Source organism: Pseudophryne corroboree, chromosome 4, assembly GCF_028390025.1.
Source record: "Pseudophryne corroboree isolate aPseCor3 chromosome 4, aPseCor3.hap2, whole genome shotgun sequence".
Lineage (NCBI taxonomy): Eukaryota > Metazoa > Chordata > Amphibia > Anura > Myobatrachidae > Pseudophryne > Pseudophryne corroboree.
The window spans coordinates 129,266,581-129,290,885 of NC_086447.1; the positions used below are offsets into that span (position 1 = coordinate 129,266,581).

Sequence of the window (24,305 nt, forward strand, 5' to 3'; positions counted from 1 at the left end):
TTCGCGAGGACCTTCTCCAACAGGGGCCGTTCGTCTATCAAGACACGCCACGGCTACATTTGACGGCATGGAGGTTGAGCATCAAATTCTAGCCCAGAAAGGGATCCCGGATAGGGTTATTCCAACCCTGATCCAAGCCAGAAAGGGGGTAACGTCTAAATATTACCACTGTATTTGGAAAAAATATGTCTGTTGGTGTGAGAACAGGAAATTTCCTGTGGTGGAATTTCAATTGGGACGTTTTCTCCTTTTTCTGCAGTCAGGTGTGGATGTGGGCCTACTGTACGTTTGGGCTCCATATAAGTCCAGATTTCGGCCTTATCCATTTTCTTCCAGAAACAATTGGCTTCTCTCCCTGAGTTCAGACATTTTTGAAGGGGGTTCTGCACATCCAACCGCCCTTTGTGCCTCCTACGGCACCTTGGGATCTCAACGTGGTCTTGCAGTTCCTGCAATCGGATTGGTTTGGGCCTTTACAGGACGTTGACGTTAAGTTTCTTACGTGGAAGGCCGTCACACTGTTGGCCTTGGCTTCTGCGAGACGTGTGTCGGAGCTGGGGGCGTTGTCTCACAAAAGCCCTTATTTGATTTTTCATGAAGATAGGGCTGAACTCAGAACTCGTAAGCAATTTCTTCCAAAGGTGGTGTCTGCGTATCATATCAACCAACCTATTGTGGTTCCGGTGTTTACCGACACCTCTGCTACTTCAAAGTCCTTGGATGTTGTGAGGGCTTTGAAGATCTACGTGAAGCGGACAGCTCGTCACAGAAAATCTGACTAGCTGTTTGTTCTCTATGATCCCAATAAAATTGGGTGTCCTGCTTCAAAGCAGACTATTGCACGCTTGATCAGGCTTACTATCCAGTATGCTTATTCCACGTCAGGTTTGACGTGTCCAAAATCTGTACAGGCCCACTCTACTTTGTCAGTGGGTTCTTCCTGGGCGGCTGCCCAGGGTGTCTCGGCTTTACATCTCTGCCGAGCAGCTACTTGGTCAGGTTCGAACACGTTTGCTAAGTTCTACAAGTTCGATACTTTGGCCTCTGAGGACCTTCAGTTCGGTCAACCTGTTCTGCAGGAACGTCAGCACTTTCCCACCCGGTTTGTGAGCTTTGGTACATCCCCATGGTACTAATGTGGACCCCAATATCCTCTAGGACGTAAGAGAAAATAGGATTTTAATTACCTACCGGTAAATCCTTTTCTCGTAGTCCGTAGGCGTGGGCGCCTGCACTGTTACTTGGTTAAGTATTGTTGGTTCAGCAGTTGCTGTTCCTGGTTTTATGTTTGGTTAGCTTGGCTGTCCTCTAGTTTGTGTGTGCTGGTTCGGAATTTCACCACTATCCTTAACTATCCTCTCAAAGTATGTCCGTCTCCTCGGGCACAGTTTCCCAGACTGTAGGAGGGGCATAGAGGGAGGAGCCAGCCCACACTATCAATTTCTTAAAGTGCCCATGGCTCCTAGTGGACCCGTCTATACTCCATGGTACTAATGTGAACCCCAGTATCCTCTACGGACTACGAGAAAAGGATTTACCGGTAGGTATTAAAATCCTGTTTATTTTGTACACTCTTCCAAATTAAATGATAAACATCATAAACACACTCCTATTGGAGGGGGCGGAGCTTTCTGCTTTGCCTTCTAGTACTGGGAATGTGATGCTTTGCTGAGACATCTGAGCCTACTCCCAGTGTTACCATTGACATTCTGTAACATTTCCTGACGGCTTCACATGTAAGAAGTTGACTGCTTCACCTTTATGTCAGCAGCTGGCATTCCGTGTTGGGGCTCCACAGGCATGGGCGTAGCTACCATAGGTGCAGGTGATGCGACTGCTATGGGGCCCAAGTTGTCTCCGGAGCCCGAGCCTTCCCCTTCACCTAGTTGCTGAGTGAGCCCCGGCGCTGGCATCTTTTACCTTTAGGTGTGCTGCTGCACTGCAGCCACACCTGCTCACCCAGCCACCAGCTCCGCCTCTCCTGAGTACTAACTAATGCTGGAAGGAGGCGTGGCTGAGTCTGTAGGGACATCCCTGGACCACGGCCACGCCTCCTCCCAGCGTCTGTGAGGAGACACAAGGTGGAGCCGGACCGGTCGGGAGAGTGGATGAGACGGCAGTGCAGCCCCAATGGTGAGTGCTGCGGGGAAGGAGTTCTTTGGAGTAATCCACCAGGGAAGAGGGGGCACGCGCGGCTGCAGCGGCATTGGGGGCGGCGGCATGGAAGTAAGCTATGGGGCCCTGTCTGACATAGCTATGCCCCTGTCCGCAGGGGTGCTACCATTAGGCAGAGTGCTTAGGTTGGCACCGGTCCTGCCTTTGGCTGCCCTGAAAGATATTGGTGCCTAGTTATTAAAACTTTTTTTTTCCAATAATCATGTGGAAACAGGTGCTTCCACATGATTGTCTTTCATTGCTGCGGTGAGCAGTAAAAGAGAGGAGTATATTTATTAAATTAGATTCTAGCTAATATCTTCTAGAAGGTGCTAGATAAATAAGTAGAATCTGATTGGTTGCTATGGGTAACATGTCCACTTCTATAAACCAGCACTTTAGTAAATATACCCCAGAAGGTTTTACTCTTGGCTGTGACAGATGCTTATTAGAGCAGCTCTCCTGTCATGACACCAGTCATGAAAGCGCTGAACATATATAAAGAATGACAAGTCCCAATGGGCCACCCATGAGCGTTAACACCTGTTATCGATAGTAAAGTTTGATCCAAGCCATGAAAGGTTCTATTGCAATGAGAATATCAGGGGGTCCACACTTCATGGAATTTTTAAATATTATCATCAAGTAGAGCGGTACTATATTCCACTGAAGCAGTACACTAAACACTATTGAGGAGAGCAGTAATAGAAGGTGCAGGAGACGGCTTTCAGTTAATGGCTATCAAGAGTTTAGCAGCATTAAGTATATGACCACAATTTATTATATGGCTTGTGGGTCTCTTGCGCAACAAAACATGCAGCGGATTCTTATAAGGTTGCTAAACAATCTGCCTAGTAATGGAAAAATTTTGTTCCGGTATGTACAGCTCACTGGGCATCACCACTACAGTATATAGCAAAGTGCAAGCCCTTTTGCCCACACTGACTCCAACAAAGGTCTGAAGTTAATGGTTAAATAAAGCAAAGCTTCCCAGAGATCAAGGGTCTAACTCAGACCTGATCGCTGCTGTGCGTTTTCGCACAGCAGCCGATCAGGTCTGAACTGCGCATGCACCGGAGCCAGCGCATGCTGGACAGCCGACGGCCGTCTCAGACCTGCGATCGCCACAAGTCAGAAGGGTGAAATCCCCATAGATATGCAGAACTCTAGTGATACCTGCAAGAACACAGGGGCGCATCTATGGTCCCATACAACCCAAAGGGAAATGGTGATGTCTCCATAGAGGTGTCAGTGGACACAAATATGGAGCTAAATCTAGACGTTTATTCCATCTATCACAAACATCTAAAGTAACTTTAATGCTAGGAACCAAATGTACCAAGGCTGGTCTAATGTGTGGATGGAAATATTGGAGAAACCCCACCCTCCGGTCCCCAATCAAATCGCTCTAACTATCCACCCATTTCTTGTGTCCTGGACATGATATGGTTGTGCAGCGAAATAGTAAGGACATTGGAAGGCCTAGACCCCCATTAATGGAAGATTGTGCTAAACCGTTTCATTGAGTACAAGGCTTTTTACCCTGCCAAATAAAGGTACCACAAATCGATTGAATAGTACGTATGCATATTGGGCCTAATTCAGACCTGATCGCTGGGCTGCTAAAGTTGTTGTCCTGCGGTCAGAAAGTCGCCGCCCAAGGGGAGTGTATATTCGCCCGTGCAAGTCTGCGATCGCATGTGTACGTTGTGCTAAAAACATCCCTCAGTAAACGGACAGCTGCAAATCCGTTCGCACCACACTCACCATTGAATGTTTTTACCAGTGTGTGCAGTCTGTGTGCAGCCCAGGACTTACTCCTACAGTGCGGTGAGAACAGGATGATCGGGACCGGAGCTGACGTCACACCCCCCTCCCTGAAACCGCTTGGGAATGCCTGCGTTTTCCCTGACACTCCCAGAAACCAGTCAGTTGCCACCCACAAACGGCCTCTTCCTGTCACTCAGCATGTGAATAGCTGTGCGATTGAAATTTCCGCACCAGCCTGTCGCTGTTCGGTGATGCCTGTTGTTGTTTGGTGACGCGCATGTGAATTGCGGTGCATACGCATGCACAGTCTATCGATAATTGCCCGCTGTGCGAAAAAACACACAGCAGCGATCAGGTCTGAATCGGGCCCTTTGTCGGGACAGTAATTGTTTAAAAAAAGTATAGCAGGATTGGTAAAATACTCATTTTGACAGAATTTATGTGACCAATCTGGGAGATACAGAGCAGAGCCCATCTAGCCAGATCTGTTTTGATGGATTGCAAAAACGGAACATTGGGCCTAATTCAGATCTAATCGCTGCTGTGCGTTTTCGCACACCGTGCAATCAGATCCGAACTGTGCATGCATCTGAGCTGCACTGCGCCGGCGCGACGGGCGGCTGCTACGGGGATCGGCGCCCTGTGACGGGATGGTGTGAAGGATCCATTCGCACGGGTGTTCACAAGGAGATTGACAGGAAGAGGCCGTTTCTGGGTGGCAACTGATTTTCTGGAGTGTCCGGAAAAACGCAGGTGGGCTCAGGCGTTTTGAGGGAGGGTGTCTGACATCAGCTCCGACCCCGATCAGGAGGATTCAATCGCAGTGGCTGAGTAAGTCCTGGGTGCACAGAGACTGCACAAACTGATTTTGGTGCAGCTCTGCTAATGAAGCGATCGCACACTTGCACAGCACATTTCCCTTCCCCCTGTTGGCGGCGACTATCTGATCGCAGGGCAGCAAAAAAGGCATAGTTGGCAGCATATAATTGGTCATACAATTTTGTCATACGAATACCAAGATATGTAAAGGATGGGCAGTACGGATGGTGTAATGGTTAGCATTACTGCCTCACAGCAGTGAGGTCACGGGTTCGATTCCCACCATGGCCCTAACGGTGTGGAGTTTGTATATTCTCCCCGTATTTGCGTGGGTTTCCTCTGGGTACTCTGGTTTCCTCCCACAAATATACTGGTAGGTTAATTGGCTCCCAACATAATTAACCCTAGTGTGAATGTGTCTGTGTGTACATGTGATAGGGAATATAGATTGTTAGCTCCACTGGGGCAGGCACTGATGTATATTCTCTGTAAAGTGCTGCGGAATATGTGTGCGCTATATAAGTAACTGGTAATAATAATAATAATTTCAGATGCCAAAGATAATCAAAATTAAGTTCCAATAATTTGTTAACTGAAGAGAGAAGGTGAAGCGCCTTCGACTTTGATCTGTTGATGTTATACCCTGAATTTTTATAGGTCACGGATTACAGTGTTAAGGGCCCTACACATTGTCCGAGCTGCCCGACGGCGGATACGGCCGACGGGCGACCCGGTGACGGGGGGAGTGAAGTTTCTTCACTCCCCCCCGTATCCTGGCTGCATTGAAGTGTAGGCAAATATGGATGAGATCGTCCATATTGGCCTGCATGTACAGCCGACGGGGGACCAGCGATGAACGAGCGCGGGGCCGTGCATCGTTCATTGCTGGAGCCTCCACACTCAAAGATATGAACGGTATCTCATTCATTTATGAACGAGATCGTTCATATCTTTGACTGATGTCGGCCAGTGTGTAGGGCCTAATAGTGTAGTGTTTGGTGACGGTATAAGAGCCAGTAAATAGGTACTGATGAAGGTAATTAGCAGTGTAACCAGCACTGGAGGAGAGGACGCATGGCTATTTAAAATGTTTAATTGTTTGGTCTGTACTGTCCATTTGGCTACCGGAGACTTGAGGTATGAAAAGCCAAGAGGAAACTGGAGACAGGTTATCTCTGAAACAAACAGTAAGCATGACATAAACTTGGATGTATGATTTAACATCACTAATTAAACACTAGTTTGTCATTTCTAGTTTGAATACCTATGCAAACACTAGTTTGCATAGGTATTCAAAACAATTATTACAACTCTCAGCAGCTGCACAGTGATCTAGGATACTATACTCTGCAGTGTCTGTTTGCATAGGTAATCTGGAGTTATTGTTTTGTGCAGAATTTAGCCTGCTTAATTGTTAGATATTTGGGGAATTTGGAATGTCCTCCTCCCATATCATTATTTGTTTGTTTTAGCTTTATTGCCCACCAGTGGGTGTTGGGCAATGGGTGGGGTTTTAATCAGTGAACCTATACCACACACATGTTAATGTTAGTTCATATTAGAGTATACTTGGCTGATTATGCCTGGCTGATTGATCCAGGGTGTAGGACTCTAAGGGAGGAGGCTCAAAGGGAGCAGATATATAATTTTAATATCAAAGCCTGGACTTAGCCTGGACTTCAACTGGACGAAAAACTGAAAGAAAACCTCAAACAACAACAGATGAACTACTTATCAATATCAACTGCATATGCAAATTTATCACCCTCCAACTTTCACTCTGTGAACACTATGCAACCCATTTGCAGAAAAGAACATTAGTAAGATCTGGTTTCCATCCATAATCAGGATTACAAAGATCTTCTTTGGGACAATTGTGAGTTCATCTTCTCATCTACAAACACTTGAAAAATCTAACAGAATTACCATTGCTTCTTAACCCTCTCACAATCCTTTCATTTCTTACAGGCCAAATACATTTCTGCACCCACTTTAGCTACGCTTTTGACTCATTCCATACTAAATCTACACCCATTGAGACTACACTGCTTTTCTCACCTGCATTTCTGCAATTCTTCTGCTCTGATTCCCTTACAGTCTCCACTCCTACTTCCACTTTCCCACAACCTATTTACCTACTTAACACTATGTCAAGGCTTTCTTATACTCCCCACATCACTCAGTGTCTACCTAATAATGTATCTTTATCCTTCCCCCCCTAGTCTCCTACACCTCCTCCTCTGTCTCCCCTCCATCCCTCTGTTTCCTTCCCCCTCCTTTCCTGTTACCCCACATTCATTTACCTCTGCCCCATGGTCCTGCTACCCCACAACTCAGCCCTGCTCCCTCTCTCCCTTCCCTGTCACCTCCCCATATCCCCATCCACATCACACTGACCTCCCTCCCTGCCCACCTCCTGCAGTTTCCCCTCCTAGCTCAGGCACCCGTACCATCACTACTCTCTCATCATCCCTGCCCTCAAAGTTAATCTCACCTCATCGCTACAGCAACCCTGATAATCTCATTCACATCTCTCCCACAAACTCATACCCCCTATCCTGTGCCCTCTGGAATGCCAGATCTGTTTGTAACAAACTGGTCCCCACTCATGACCTTTTCATTTCCAACTCCCTACACCTACTAGCCATTACTGAAACTTGGATTACGCCCTCTGACACTACTTCTCCTGCTGCTCTCTCTGCTGGGGGACTCACATTCTCACACACACCCCGACCTGGGGGTCGCCATGGGGGTGGTGTTGGGGTCCTTTTACCTTCTAGTTACTCCTACCAACTCATACCACCAGAACCATCCCTTACATTCTCAACATTTGAGGTCCATGCCATACGCCTCTTCCAACCAGTCCATCTTAGAGTAGCTGTCATTTACCGCCCCCCTGGCACTGCTTCCAAATTCATCGACAACTTTGCTTCCTGGCTTCCTCACTTCCTCTCTTCTGACATTCCCTCCATTATCCTAGGCGATTTCAACATCCCTATTGACATCCCCACACAATCCCCTGCCTCTAAACTCCTTAACCTCACCTCTTCACTTGGTCTCTCCCAGTGGACCTCCTCACCCTCCCATGTGAATGGGAGCTCACTGGATCTGGTCTTCACTCACCGCTGTGATATTTCTGATTTTTCCAACTCCCCATTTCCCCTCTCTGACCACCACCTGCTCTCCTTTAACCTATCTCTCTCGACTTCCCCATCTCTACCTCCTAAGGCTACCATCACTAAGCGTAACATTGAAGCTATTGACACCACATTCCTTTCCTCCCTGTTTGACTCACTTCTCTCTCCTATTCTCTCTCTCTCATGCCCTGAACAAGCCACTTCCACATACAATGCATCCCTTACTTCTGCTCTTGACTCTGTTGCTCCACCAACCACTATTCACCCTCGCAAATTAACACCTCAACCCTGGCACACCAAATGCACCAGATATCTGCAAAAATGCTCACGTACTGCTGAGCGACACTGGAGGAAATCACGCTCTAAGGCAGACTTCCTCCATTTCAAACTTATGCTCTCATCCTTCAGTGCTGCCCTTTCTCTTGCTAAACAGTCATACTTCAAGAACCTCATCTCCTCCCAGTCTTCCAACCCCCGGCGCCTCTTTGCCACTCTCAACTCACTCCTCTGCCCACCTCCACCTCGTCTCCCTTCCTCACTCTCTGCTCTTGACTTTGCCACTTACTTCACATCCAAAAGTAACTCCATACGTCAGGACATCACATCACACCAGTCCATCAGTAACCAGCTTTCTCCCATCCCTTACCAACCCTCCCCATCCCTCGCACCTACTCTGACATCTTTTTCCCATGCATCTTGAGAGGAAGTCATGGCCCTCATTCGTTCCTGTCCCCTCACCACCTCCCCACTTGACCCTATCCCCTCCCGCCTCCTCCGCTACCTCTCTCCTTCTGCTTGTTCCCATCTTTCCCACCTTCTCAATCTATCCCTCTCATCAGGCACTGTCCCCTCTGCCTTCAAGCATGCACTCATCTCTCCTATTCTTAAAAAACCTACACTTGATCCAAACACTCTCTCCAACTACCGACCCATCTCTCTCCTCCCTTTTGCCTCCAAACTCCTTGAGCGTATTGTCTACAACCGCCTTACTTCCTTTCTTTCCTCACACTCACTGCTTGACCCATTCCAGTCTGGCTTCCGTCCTCTCCACTCCACTGAAACTGCCCTTACAAAAGTATGCAATGACCTCCATGCTGCTAAATCTAAGGGACACTACTCTATACTTAGTCTACTTGATCTCTCTGCTGCTTTTGACACTGTGGACCATCCTCTCCTACTGCAAATTCTTCACTCCATTGGTCTACGTGACACTGCCCTCTCTTGGCTGTCCTCCTACCTTTCTGACCGTTCTTTCTCTGTCTCCTCTCATGACTCCACCTCCCCCTCACTTCCACTAACTGTAGGGGTACCCCAAGGTTCTGTCCTTGGTCCTCTTCTCTTCTCTCTCTATACGTCCTCACTAGGTAAGCTCATTAGTTCTTTTGGTTTCCAATATCATCTCTACGCTGATGACACCCAAATCTATCTTTCCTCTCCAGACCTCTCCCCTGCTCTCCTCACTCGTATCTCCAACTGTCTCTCTGCTACCTCTTCCTGGATGTCCCAGCGCTTTCTTAAACTTAACATGTCTAAGACCGAGCTGATCATCTTCCCTCCCTCCCGCATAACCTCACCTCCTACAATCTCATTATCTATTGATGGCACTACTATCTCCTCTAGCCCCCAAGTGCACTGTCTTGGAGTAATCCTTGACTCCTCCCTCTCCTTCAAACCACACATTCAGCACCTCTCACAAACCTGCCATTTTCATCTAAAAAATATTTCCAGGATCAGACCCTTTCTGACCCAGGATGCTACTAAGACTCTTATCCACTCACTGGTCATCTCTAGACTGGACTACTGTAATCTGCTCCTGACTGGCATTCCTGACAAATACCTCTCTCCACTCCAATTTATCCTCAATGCTGCTGCCCGGCTCATCTTCCTCACCAAACGCACTACGTCCACCTCTCCTCTCTTACTAGACCTTCACTGGCTCCCCTCCCTTTCAGAATCCATTTCAAGCTTCTCACACTCGCTTACAAAGCCCTCACCCACTCCTCTCCCATCTACATCTCTGACCTTATCTCCCTTTACACTCCCACCCGTCCTCTTCGCTCTGCTAATGCACGCCGACTCTCCTGCGTACGGATTACTTCCTCCCACTCCTACCTCCAAGATTTTTCACGTGCTGCACCACTTCTTTGGAATTCCCTACCTCTCCCCCTCAGACTCTCCACCTCTCTACAAAACTTCAAACGGGCTCTCAAGACCCACTTCTTCACCAAACCCAGCCAAATCTCATCCTAACCCTCTGTTCTATGCTCTCTATGTACCCCAACTGTGTCACCCCTGTCTGTCTACCCCTCCCCTTTAGAATGTAAGCTCTCACGAGCAGGGCCCTCTTCCCTCATGTACTTATCCTTTCTTACTTTAATAATCTTCAACTGCACCAATTCCATCAGTCTTCTGCCACCTGATACTTATTCCAGTGTCATCTGCTGATGTAACTATGTTTATTTACCCTGCACTTGTCCTATACTGTCATCAACTGTAAGTTGCTGTTTTCCTGTTTGATTATTTGTTAATGTACTCTGTAATTGGGCACTGCGGAACCCTTGTGGCGCCATATAAATAAAGGATAATAATAATAATAATAATTTCGCTGGAGGGAGCTAACAACATGCTCTGTTTATAAGAGTCTTTCTTCTTAATTCATAACGCTGTGATAATTCTTTGGTAAGCGCCAACAAATTAATTAACCAACTTTTTTCATTTCAGGCTGACGTAAGCAAAAGCATCTTAGATACGGAAAACAACAACCTCCTCAAGTAAGTATAGAGAAAACATTGCTCCATCATATAATTATCACTATGGGCCTGATGGTGCATCGTCTGAGTGTGCGTCTTTTGCTGGTCCTTGGTGTACAGCTATGCATTTGCATGTGCAAGAACTGAGACGCCCATGATGAAATACCACTTGGTGTGCCTTTAGACGCAACCATCGGTTGCAACATCAAGTATAGTCTCCGATGTCAATGATTATGCTTCCGAGTTTGCAACCACTTTCAGCGACACACTTGCTACATTTAAGACGGACCAACTCCGTGCAACCACATAGCCAGCTCCCTCTCATTGCCCAGTCACTATCCAGGAAGCCCAGTACATTTTTAATACTTTTCTGAGACCATGCATATCAATCAAACCTGCGACTCTGTGCTCACGGACATGCGCAGTGCGGCTTAGACACCTGCATAGAAGGAAAAAACGCTCAGCTGTGTCTGACATCGATATTGTGTCTGACTCAAAATTAGGCCCTGTGTGTTTGGCACATGAAATTACGGATGGGCATCGATATTTGATTAAAATTTTTCTAGTCGTTTAGGCTGACACAGTTTTAGTGTTTATGAGTTGCTGCTGCGACTCATTGCTGTTTGTGTTTCTGGCTGTCTCCTAGCAACCTGTAAGCTGGCTACTGTGTGTAGCAGCACACCTGTTAGGAATGCTAAGTTACCTGACTCCAGCCTGTTGTCTCTTGTGAAAGTCAGGAGGCAGATGGACGTGCAGCAGCACACATACACGCACGCAGGGGGGGGGGGGGGGGGGGTCCGAGTACCTAGTAACCCCCAGGCCGCCAATCTATCGGCACTGCTGACCGGTTATTTTTTGTTTGTTTGTGTACGGAGGAGCTGCCCCTGTAACGTGGCTGCAGCAGCTCCTTCCAAGTCCTTTCACTGTCATCATGCGACTGCTGGCTGACTGTAGGGGGAGCTGCAGCAAAAGTGTGCAGCTCCTCTCAGGCAGTACCTGGGGTTTTATGACGACCTGGGTGAGGGCAGGCAGGCAGTGGCTGTCTCCAGTTCAGTATTCTTACTCAGTGACTCTGCACTGAGCACTCTGCAGCAGCCAGGTAAAGGAAGAATGGGGGTGAAGGAGGGGCCACTAGTCTACGTGCTGTGCCGTTTGTGTGAGTAGCATGTGGGATGGGGGAATGTGCTTCCTGTTAATGGTGTGTGTGTATGTATAGCATGTAAGTATGTATGGCATGTATGTATGCTGTGTATGTACAGTATGGCATGTTTGTATGCTGTGTGCATGTACAGTATGTATGTATGTATGTATGTATGGCATGTATGTATGTATGTATGTATGCTGTGTGCATGTGTAATGTGTATGTATGGCATGTATGTTTGCTGTGTGCATGTATGCTGTGTATGTACTGTATGCTGTGTATGTATGTATGTATGCTGTGTGTGTATGTATGGCATGTATGTGTGCATGTATACTGTGTATGTATGTATGTATGTATGTATGCTGTGTACATGTATACTGTGTATATATGGCATGTATGTATGTATGCTGTGTGCATGTATACTGTGTATATATGGCATGTATGTATGCTGTGTTTATGTATACTGTGTATATATGGCATGTATGTATGCTGTGTGCATGTATACTGTGTATGTATGGCATGTATGTATGTATGCTGTGTGCATGTATACTGTGTATGTATGGCATGTATACTATGTATGTATGGCATGTATGTGATTGTGTGCTGCGTGCATGTAACCTGTGTGCTGTATGCATGTATACTGTGTGTGTGTGTGTGTGTGTGTGTGTGTGTGTGTGTGTGTGTGTGTGTATTTGTGTATGTATACTGTGTGTGTAAATATGCTAATGTGTGTATGGCGGTCTGGCACTCCATTTGACATACAAAATTATACTCGGATGTATTTAATTGTAATCCCAGTAAAAAAGACAGGAAACTGTAGCCCCGAAACACTGGTATGCTGTGAACTTGCGTTATTCTAGTTTAAAAAAAAAAAAAAAATCTAAGGGTCCCTGGCTTTTTTTACTGGGATAACATCTATCTATCACACATAGACGTGCATACATACATACGTACTCTCTCTGCAAATGTTATAATTGCCCACCCTGCAGTGCACATGGTTTTGCCCAATTGCTAACAAACTTGCTGCTGCGATCAACTCAGAATTACCCCCATAGTTCCTGGTTGCAGCGGTAGTCCTTGTGTCTAGGTTATAGAACTAGCCGTGGATTCCTTTGTCTTGTTATTCTTCTACCGTCCTCTACAGCATTCCTGTGTCCAGTACTGTGTCTGTTGCATAATTATCAGCATCCTACTGTGTGTAAGTTGTATTATCTGTCTTGTTGCTTTTGTTATTTCTGCTTATAGTACTCCTCGTCTTCTTGCTACACAGTCTTGTGTTTCCTCAGTCATCAATCTCTCCTGCATACTTTCAGTACTCTCACTGTCAATGGCTCTGTCTCGTCGTTGTTTTGTCTAATTTCTTTCTATAGTGTATTTTCTGTTTACATACTTTATGTACTCTCCTCACCCGAAAGCTGTCCAGAGTTTGGGATAGTTCTGTGTTTTGAAGTGTGTATTGCTTGTTCTCCAGTCTCTTGTCTTAGAGCAGCTCCTATCCTCCTTGGGGGTAATTCAGACCTGATCGTAGATGTGCGCAAAAACACACATCTACAATCAAATTCTTTGACATGCAGGAAGACGCCCAGCACAGGGCAAGTCCGCCCCACATGACGGATCCACCCCGACTACCCCCTGCAGATATGCGAGAGATTCGCACGGCAGCAATTTGAGTTTTGCAAAGGCAGACGGCTATCCGCCATGTTGAGGGTCACAGCGGCTGTGTGTGACATCATGCAGCCACTGCGAACTGCCCCAGCAATGGCCCGGTCACGCCTCCATTTTCTGGACCGCGCCCCTTAAACAAAGCATCAACGCCCCGTTCCTGCTTCCCTCCAGGTCTTAAACTGCATTATGAAGAGAACGCAGTTTAAGACCTTGCACATGCGCGTACCGGTATATGTGTGTGTGAGGATGTGCAAAAATCACTTCATAACGATTTTTGTACATCAGCGACAGGGTCTGACTTAGGCCCTGAGTTCTGTGTTTAAGTGTGTATTGTTTGTTCTCCAGTCTCTTGTCTTAGAGCAGCTCCTATCCTCTTTTGGTCTATCGCTCCATCGGCATTGACCCGGGTCACTCCGAGGTTAAGCTCACACTACCACCAGTGGTGTAAGTCCTGGTGGCATCCCAGTACCAGTAGGCAGATCACGCCTTAAGGGAAAAGCGGCTATTATAGGCAAGAAGACCTCCTGGTGAGTTCTGCGAGTGTTAACCGGGGTGTACAAGGTTCACTGCCCAGAAGACCTCCATGAGCCCCGCCCTCCTTGGTAGGAGAACCGTCGCTAGCTGTAACATTTACTTGGCGCGATTCACATGGTGTATCATTCCAATCAGTCTGCCATTATGATATGTTTTTCCAAGTCACATAGCTGCTTTTCCCATCTCAGCATCTGTATGAGGCTGTTCTCAGGTTCTCTGACAGGCTAAAGAACTTCCTGTTATTGTATGATAGGCTCTCTCACCCTCTCTATGTTACTCTCTCCTTCTCTGTGATAGGATCTCTCACCCTCTCTATGTTAGGTTCTCTCACCCTCTCTATGTTACTCTCTCCCTCTCTATGACAGGCTCCCTCGCCTTCTCTATGATAGGATCTCTCACCCTCTCTATGTTAGGTTCTCTCACCCTCTCTGTTACTCTCTCCCTCTCTATGATAGGCTCCCTCGCCTTCTCTATGATATGATCTCTCACCCTCGCTATGTTAGGCTCTCTCGCCCTCTCTATGGTAGGCTTTCTCGGGCTCCCTATGATAGGCTCTCTCTCTCTCTCTGTTATAGGCTCTCCGCCTCCTCTATGATATGCTCTCTCGCCCTCTCTATGTTAGGCTCTATCCCACTCTATGATAGGTTCTCTCTCCCCCTCTGATAGGCTCCCTTGCTTTCTCTATGATATGTTCTCTTGCCCCCTCTGATAGGCTGTCTCACCATCTCTACGAAAGGCTCTCTCGTAGTCTCTATGGTAGGCTTTCTCACCCTCTCTATGATAGGATCTCTCGCCCTCTCTGTGATAGGATCTCTCACCCTCTCTGTTAGGCTCTCTCTCCATGTCTATGATAGGTTCTCTCACTCCTCTATGATAGGCACTGTCTCCCTCTCTGTTACTCTCTCCCTTTCTATGATTGCTCTTGCCTCCTCTATGATAGGCTCTCTCGCCCTTTCTATGATAGTCTCTCTCTCCATCTCTATTGTAGGCTCTCTTGCCCTCTCTATGATTGCATCTCTCTCTCCCTATGATATGTTCTCTCTCCCCCTCTGATAGGTTCCCTCACTCTCTCTATGATAAGTTCCCTCGCCCCCTCTGATCGGCTCTCTTGTCCTCTCTATGATAGGTTCTGTCTTCCTTTCTATGTTACTCTCTCCCTCTCTATGATAGGCTCTCTCACCTCCTCTATGATAGGCTTTCTAGCCCTCTCTATGATAGGCTCTTTCTCCCTATGTTAATTTTTTCCTCTGTATGATAGGATCTCTCACCTCCTCTATAATAGTCTCTCTCTCTCCCTTTCTATGCTAGGTCCTCTCTCCCCCTCTGATAGGCTCCCTTGCCCTCTCTATGATAGGATCTCTCACCCTCTCTATGTTAGGCTCTCTCGTCCTCTCTATGTAAGGCCCTCTCTATGTTAGTCTCTCTCGCCCTCTCTATGATAGGATCTCTCACCCTCGCTATGTTAGGCTCTCTCACCATCTCTATGTTAGGCTCTCTCTCCATCTCTGTGATAGGTTCTCTCACCCCTCTATGATATGCTTTCTCGCACTCTTTATGATAGGTGCTCTCTCCCTCTCTATGTCACTCTCTCCCTATGTTAGGCTCTTTCGCCATCTCTATGATATGTTCTCTCGTCTTCTCTAATAGACTCCCTCGCCCTCTTTATGATAGACTCTCTGTTCCTCTCTATGTTAGGCTCTCTCTCCCTTTCTATGATAGATTCTCTCGCCCCCTCTATGATAGGCTCTCACGCCCTCTCTATGTTAGGCTCTCTCCCTCTGTTAGGTTCTCCATTATTTATTTTATTATTTATTAACAGTTTCTTATATAGTGCAGCAAATTCCGTTTTGCTGTACAATTGGAAATAACAATGATATAACAAAACAGGGTAATTACAAACTGTCATAGAGGTAGGAAGGCCCTGCTTGCAAGCTTACAATCTATAGGGAAATAAGCATGGATACATTAGTCTCGCAGCTGCATTCAGAATGGATTGTAGTGGAGAGTCCAGTTTTGGGAAGACCAATTAGGAGACTATTGCAATAATCAATGTGGGAGATGATAAGAGCATGGATTAGAGTTTTAACAGTGTCTTGTGTAAGGAATGGTCGTATTTTGGATATGTTTTTTTACATGCATGTAACATGATTTTGAGACAGATAGAATGTGGGGAACAAAGGACAGATCACAGTCAAAACTGACTCCTAGGCAGCGAGCCTAGAGGTTGGTAACTAACGACTATTGGCCGGTGGAAATATAATTAACTCTGTTTTTTAAATATTAAGTTTGAGGTGGCGAGATGTCATCCAAGATGAAATGGCAGAAAGGCATTCAGTGACACGGCCCAGTACAGATAGAGACAAATCAGGGGAGGATAGGTAGATTTGAGTATCATCTGCATACAGAGAATACTGAAATCCAAAAGAGCTGATTAGTTTACCAAGAGATGAGGTATAGATTGAGAAAAGGAGAGGACCCAAGACTGAGCCTTGTGGTACTCCAACTGAAAGAGGTAGAGAAGAGGAGGTAGATTCAGAGAAGCAAACACTGAAGCAGCGATTAGATAGGTAGGTAGGAACCAAGAAAGGGCTGTGTCTTTAAGACTTAGAGATTGTAGTGTTTGAATGAGAAGAGAGTGCTCAACAGTGTCAAAAGCAGCAGATAGATCTAGAAGAATAAGAAGTGAGTAATGGCTTTAGACTTCACAGTGACCAAATCATTAACCACTTTGTCAGTGCTGACTCTGTGGAGTGTTGGGAACGGAAGCCTGACTGAAGTGGGTCCAATAAGTAATGTGAGTTAAGAAAGTGTGTGAGTCGAGTGTAGGCAAGTCTCTCAAGTAGCTTAGAGAGGCAAGGGAGCTGAGAGATGGGGCGGTAGTTTGAGAGAGAGTTAGGGTCAGAATTTTTTTTTTCAAAATGGGAGTAATCACTGCATGCTTGAACAGTGAAGGAAAAATACCAGTAGAGAGATTACAGATGTTAGTTAAGGTAGGGATGAGCCCCAGCAGGGTCGGACTGGCCCACATGGGAACAGGGGAAACCACCGGTGGGCCCCACTGCCTGTGGGCCCACCTCCTCCTCTAGGGATTAGGTTCCAGGCTGTATCCTAGTGCGCTTTAATTATACATTATACACATGTTACCTTATACTGCACAGGACTATGGGCACAGCCCATGCACTCTCTTACGGTTAGGTGGGCCTCTGGTGGTTGGCCACACCTCCACTCATTGCCTGGCCACATCCTTAAGCATGGGCCCTATTACTGCATTTCCCCGGTGGGCCATTCTTGCCCCAGTCCGACACTGAGCCCCAGAGACAGAGCTTTACTTATTTGTGAGGGTAAAGGATCAACAGGAGAGGTAGTAAAGAAGAAGGATGAAAAGAGTGATGATACTTCATCTTCATTTGTGGGATCAAATGAAGAGAGAGTGCCAGAAGATTCAGATAAAGAACAGACAGGTCACTGGCTGACGAAGAGCACACCATTTAATTTCGGATCTTATCAATCTTCTACTTGAAGTAGGAAGAAAGATCTCGTGCTGTGATAGTGGTTGGTGGGGTAGGTGAGGTAGAATTAAGAAGTGATTTAAATGTATTAAAGAGTCGTATGGGGTTAGAGGCTTGAACAGAGATGAGAGTTTGGAAATATGTTTGTTTGGCAGTGTCCAGGGCATTTTGATAAGAGTGGTCTTCTATGTGAGGAAGTCGCTTGAAATACAAGATTTACGCTACTGACATTCAAGTTTACGTGTGAGTTTTTGTAATTGTCTTGTTAATTTAGAGTGCCATGATTGACATCTAAGCCTACGTGGAGTGTGATCGGTAGCTGGAGCCACTTCATGAAGGGCTATTTCTAGAGTCTGGTTCAGGTATGATACAGCCATCTCTGGAGAGGTGAATGCAGAAATAGGTGAAAGCAGTCTTCATCACTATGATAGTTTATCTCACCCCTCTATGATAGGCTCTCTTCCTCTCTGTTAGGCTCTCTCACCTTCTCTATGTATGGCTCTCATCCTCTCCATGGGCCTAATTCAGAGGGTGAGAAATCCTATCATAGAGAGGGCGATTAAGCATATCATGGATGGGTGAGAAATCTTATCATACAGAGGGCGAGAGAGCCTAACAAAGATAGAGCTAGAGAGCCTAACATAGGGCCTAATTCAGAGTTGATCGCAGCAGCAAATTTGTTAGCAGTTGGGCAAAACCATGTGCACTGCAGGGTGGGCAGATGTAACATGTGCAGAGAGAGTTAGATTTGGGTGGGGTGTGTTCAAACTGAAATCTAAATTGCAGTGTAGAAATAAAGCAGCCAGTATTTACCCTGCACAGAAACAAAATAACCCACCCAAATCTAACTCTCTCTCGCCCTCTGTATGATAACATTTCTCACCCCTCTATGATATGCTTTCTTGCCCTCCCTATGTTAGGCTCTCTCACCTTCTCCATGATAGGATCTTTTCACCCTCTCTATGTTAGGCCCTCTCTCCATCTGTATGATGGTTTCTCTCCATCTGTATGATAGGGAGACTATTATAGAGAGGGAGAGAGAGCCTATCGTAGAGTGGGCAAGGGAGCCTATAAAAGGGGGCAAGAGAACATATCACAAAGAGATTGAGGGAGCCTATTAAAGGGGGCGAGAGAGCCTAACATAGAGAGAGAGAGAGTAACATAGAGAGGGAGAGAGAGCATATAATAGAAGGGTGAGAGAACCTATCATAGAGATGGAAAGAGAACCTATAAGAGATGGAGAGAGAGCCTATTATAGAAAGAGAAAGACTAACATAAAGAGGAAGATAGAGCCTATCATAGAGCGGGAGAGAGAACCTATCTTCCTCTTTATGTCAGTCTCGCTCTCTCTTTCTTTCTGATAGGCTCTCTCTCCATCTCTGATAGGCTCTCGCTCCATCTCTATGATACATTCTCTCACCTCTCTATTCATTTTCTCACCTTTCTATTATATGCTCTCTCTCTCTCTCTCTCTCTTTCTCTCTCTCTCTCTGTTAGGCTCTCTCGTCTATCATAGAGATAGAGCGTATCACAGAGAGGGAGAGAGAGCCTATCATAGAAAGAAAGAGATTAACATAAAGAGAGGGTTTTCTCGCCCCCTCTATGATAGGCTCTATCTCCCTCTCTATGTTAGTCTCTCTCTCCCTTTCTGTGATAGGCTCTCTCGCCCTCTCTGTGATAGGCTGTCTTGCCCTCTTTGTGATAGGCTCTCTCGCCCTCTTTGTGATAGGATCTCTCGCCCTCTTTGTGATAGGATCTCTCGCCCTCTTTGTGATAGGATCTCTCGCCCTCTTTGTGATAGGATCTCTCGCCCTCATTGTGATAGGATCTCTCGCCCTCATTGTGATCGGATCTCCCGCCCTCATTGTGATCGGATCTCCCGCCCTCATTGTGATCGGATCTCCCGCCCTCTCTGTGATCGGATCTCCCGCCCTCTCTGTGGTCGGATCTCCCGCCCTCTCTGTGATCGGATCTCCCGCCCTCTCTGTGATCGGATCTCCCGCCCTCTCTGTGATCGGATCTTTCACCCTCTCTGTGATCGGATCTCCCGCCCTCTCTGTGATCGGATCTCCCGCCCTCTCTGTGATCGGATCTCCCGCCCTCTCTGTGATCGGATCTCCCGCCCTCTCTGTGATCGGATCTCCCGCCCTCTCTGTGATCGGATCTCCCGCCCTCTCTGTGATAGGCTCTCTCGCCCTCTCTGTGATAGGCTCTGTCTCCCTTTCTATCATAGGTTCTCTTGCACTCTCTATCATAGGCTCTCTCGCTCTCTCTATGATAGACTCTTTTATACTCTCTGTGATAGGCTCTCTCATCCTCCCTATGATCGGCTGTCTTTCCCTCCCTAAGATAAGCTCTCTTGCCCTCTCTATGATAGGCTCTCTTGTCCTTCTCCATGATAGGTTCTCTGGCCCTCTCTGTGATAGGCTCTCTCACCCTCGCTATGATAGGCTCTCTCGCCCTCTCTGTGATAGGCTCTCTCACCCTCGCTATGATAGGCTCTCTCGCCCTCTCTGTGAGAGGCTCTCTCGCCCTCTCTGTGAGAGGCTCTCTCGCCCTCTCTGTGATAGGCTCTCTCGCCCTCGCTGTGATAGGCTCTCTCGCCCTCGCTGTGATAGGCTCTCTCGCCCTCTCTGTGAGAGGCTCTCTCGCCCTCTCTGTGAGAGGCTCTCTCGCCCTCTCTGTGAGAGGCTCTCTCGCCCTCTCTGTGAGAGGCTCTCTCGCCCTCTCTGTGATAGGCTCTCTCCCCTCTCTGTGAGAGGCTCTCTCGCCCTCTCTGTGAGAGGCTCTCTCAGCCTCTCAGATTCTCAGAGCAGCAGCCCCATACGTGGTGAATACTGTAACTGAGCATGTGCAGTATTGAATATTGCTTTCCAAGAATATCAATATAATTCTCAATAGTGAAAAAATTCCCCTGTATCACTACACATATGCCGAACATATATCAATTTGAAATATTTATACAGGACTACCGATTGGCCATCCCTACCTGAAATATCTCTTATAAAAATCTTAAGTCAGCAAGAGTGTTCAGAAATACTGTATGTTTCTCCTAGTTTGAAACTATAATAAGTAAGAAGAGACCCACAGTACTGGTTTCCTCTAATGAAGTAGTGCTCAGTACAGTGTCACATCAGCCACGATATGGGACAAAGTCAATGATTTATGCTGTGGAGCAAAGTTTTTGGTAATTTTCTCTTACACATCTAAGTTGCGCTGCACATGTGCTGCGATGGTCTTGCAACTGTGGCTGCAGTAAGGATGTATGTGCAAAGTGAGTGACTAGCGGGGGAATTTGTGGGAGGTAACAGGGGAGTAGCAACTCAAACGCAGGCGTGTTGCGACCGTTCCTGGTTCATGTCACAGCTTGTGACCGCGATCCCATATGCAGTTACAATGGCTCCGGCGTCTCACTTCCAGCGTCCGTGCTGCGTGATGATAGGATTATTCCGATGGTCGATGTTCGCCTGATGTGCATCCGATGGCTGTGTCTGTGTATACAAGTGGTGGATCAGCGATGCCTCCACTGGGCGTATCAATACAAAACCCGGCGACTGCCACATCTGCATATTATTGCACAGCCATTGGGTGCAAATTCACAGCTATGACGGCCTGTGCGTACATCTCTAAATCAGGCCCATGATGACTGGGAATTTTTTTTTTTTTTAAGAAGAGCTGTATCAAAGAATTTATCAGGTGACAGATGCAGCCTAGAATATGTATATACATACTGTAGTACGGACTGTTCAGTATATGCTTTGGAAGCCTTGTCCTTCACCTTAGTCTAGGGTTCACAATAATTTGAAACAGAAAATAGGGAAACACATATTGATCATAAAGTTTGTTCAACCAATGGAGGTCGCCTTTTGTTTTCCAGGAAGTGCTGAAAGTAATGAAACAGGTCCGCTGCCACCCCTCAAGATACTTACTCTTATTGCTATCTTCCCAATGACATCTTCAGGAAGATGGCCGCTGAACATTGAAAGCAAAGACATTGGGCCTAATTCTGAGTTGATCGCAGCAGCAAATATGTTAGCAGTTGGACAAAACCATGTGCACTGCAGGGGGGGCAGATGTAACATGTGCAGAGAGAGATAGATTTGGGTGGGGTGTATTCAAACTGAAATCTAAATTGCAGTGTAAAAATAAAGCAGCCAGTATTTACCCTGCACAGAAACAAAATAACCACCCAAATCTAACTCTCTCTGCAAATGTTATATCTGCCCCCCCTGCAGTGCACATGGTTTTGCCCAATTGCTAACAAACTTGCTGCTGCGATCAACTCAGAATTACCCCCAATGTGCCAGAGTCTCTGCTCACTAGTGCACATGTGCCATATTCCCGCTCCATCACTGGGAAGATGCTGCGGGGGGCCAAGGTGGAGAAACCCACTTCCCGGAGCAAGCATGGTAGGAAGTGCGTACCCTCCGCCGCACCCCCTGAATGAGAATGGTGCCCCCTGTGGAGTATGCGGCCCCGCGTTTATTATATTTTTAATGAGCTTATTTTTATGGGACACTTAAATGCCTACTTTATAGGTCATGCTGCCTATTCATTGCCAGGGACAGACATAGCTCTCTTCTCCCCTGGTTTTCTGTTCTTTTGCATCCTTGGATTGGATTACTTGGACTTAATTTGTCTAGTGATGAAAACCAGAACTCATGGGAACCCTAAGCTAATTGCAATCACATTATCAATAAACCTAAAAACAATATGCCTTATAAATAATACTAACCAAGACCTCACACAGAGTTTATCATCTTATCAGAACGTATTTATGTTAAATTAAGGGGAAACATTTTTCCTATGAAGAGCAAACTTCCATCTCTAAAGGCTGCCTTAAAGCTACTATAATTGGCTGAATGAAGCCTAACTAATACATGGATTGTTCCAGTATGTTGAGAACATTAAAAGTAGCTGATGTACTTCATATATTTCTCTGTGTCTTCTATGATCTTTCAGGTGTCCACACACATGTCCTGCCGACACGGACACACCAGCCCTTGTCATGTATGATGACACAGAAGAAACCTTGATGGACAGCATTGAACAAGAGTTTTCACAATTACAGCCCAACACCCCTGTATGTTGTTTAAACATATGAAAAGGACGACCAAAAGACCATGGAGAGATGCCCTACTCCTGAACGGAACTACCTACTGTACACCTACTTTTTTTTTGTTTTTTTGCTTTGTGGTCATTCAAGTTATTTTGCCAAATGCAAGATTCTCCCACTGTGCTAATACTAGTGGCCTCTCCTTTTATGTGCACTAAAGCTAATGTTGATAATTGATATATGTTATATTTTTCAGAACCCTTTACACTAGAAACTAGAACTATCTCCTAAACTGGGATTATTTCAACCACTTTATTTCCCGAGCAGCCACAATGTGCAGTTCTGCATGTTTTTTTATGCTTGCTTGGAAAAGAAAGTAAATGAGGAATAGTTTTGTTTTATTTAATAAAAAAAATGACAAGGGTTGTTCTAGTCTAGAATTTCCCGCCTGGGGTCTTGTTAGTTCCAGTCTGTTAATGACCATGCCAGTTATATATGATGTCTAACCTGGGCATCTGATAGCTACAGCTTCATGCTCATAACAATCATTCCACCAGTGTTAACGCTCAGATGCTACTTAACTATGACGTAGAGAATGCCATTGTTTTTATGATCAATTTGACAGTTGCATTGTTTGCATTGTGTATGTGGCTTTAGCAATACTTATGGCAGGTTACGACTGTTTAGGCAGAGATACATGCTAGAAGTTTTGAACATATAAATATTTAAAATGTTACATTTACATTCCAATAGTTTGTGAAATATTGATCAATGACACAGTTTAGAATTGCCATAGTCCCATGGATGAACCATGTAATAAGTCAACGTAAAATAACCAAAGCACCATCGATTTAACATGTCATACGTTTTGTTAAAAACATTCGGTGGGCGCATTTGTAACGTGTATACGTTTCCTATTCCTTATGCAGCAATAATTGTAATTTCCGAAAATAATTCATATAAAGTAATAGACAAAGATTCCAGAACTGCATGGAACCTGCAGTGTAGTACAGAGAGAGAGAGAGTGTGTGTGTGTATATAAATATATACAGTATGTACGTATGCTGTGCCGGCAGGAGGCATCCACAATTTCTGCAAACATGCTGAAATTGTTGTGCGACCGCAATTTCAGCATGGTCGCAGAGGGGGGCGGAGGCGGTTAGCATGCTGGGTGGCCTTGCCTTGTGATGGGCGGCCCCCAGCATGTGAGCAAAAGGAATGCAAATTCTGCTAAAAAAACAGAATTTGCAATCCTTACTGAATAGGGTCCTATATGTATATAGATTCATGTTTACATTTGTTCTGTGTTGTTTATTTAATTTGTTAGTCTGATGCTGTTAATTACAATGTATTTATGTGAATAGGGACAATAGTGTGTAATAAAACCCTTCCACTCATAGATCTTTTTATTGCAGAAATACTGTACACATGTATTGGAAAGCAAGATGCTGTTCTATTAAATATACATGTTACAGGTTAATTACAGATCATCTGTGAAGGAGCTTGTCAGAGGGTCCGTAAGGACTCACTGCTGTCTATTGTGCATTTTGTTGCAGTTAATGTTGAGTCAACTTCCCATCTGAACTGTGTTTCTCTAATGTCTAATTGCTGCTTAAACGTACCTTGCCGTAGATGCTGAAAGACGCCAATCAAGCCCACGCTTATACTCGCTAAGTGTCTTTGGCCACAATCACATTAAATGGACCATAAACAAAATACATTGGGGGACATTTATGAAAACTAGTGAAAAAAATAAATAAACAGCAGCCA

The 24,305-nt window shown here is 45.9% G+C and overlaps 1 protein-coding gene across 1 annotated transcript in view; it reads left to right on the forward strand.

Moving 5' to 3' along the window:
- The window catches only part of LOC134909036 (uncharacterized), a 35,568-nt gene extending 11,636 nt beyond the window's left edge, over positions 1-23,932 (forward strand). The window contains exons 2-3 of the mRNA XM_063915425.1: positions 10,602-10,651; positions 22,442-23,932. Of these exons, the coding sequence (XP_063771495.1) occupies positions 10,602-10,651; positions 22,442-22,583 (192 nt within the window). The 3' untranslated portion in view covers positions 22,584-23,932. The remainder of the gene's footprint in view (positions 1-10,601; positions 10,652-22,441) is intronic.
- Positions 23,933-24,305: the final 373 nt, after the last annotated feature.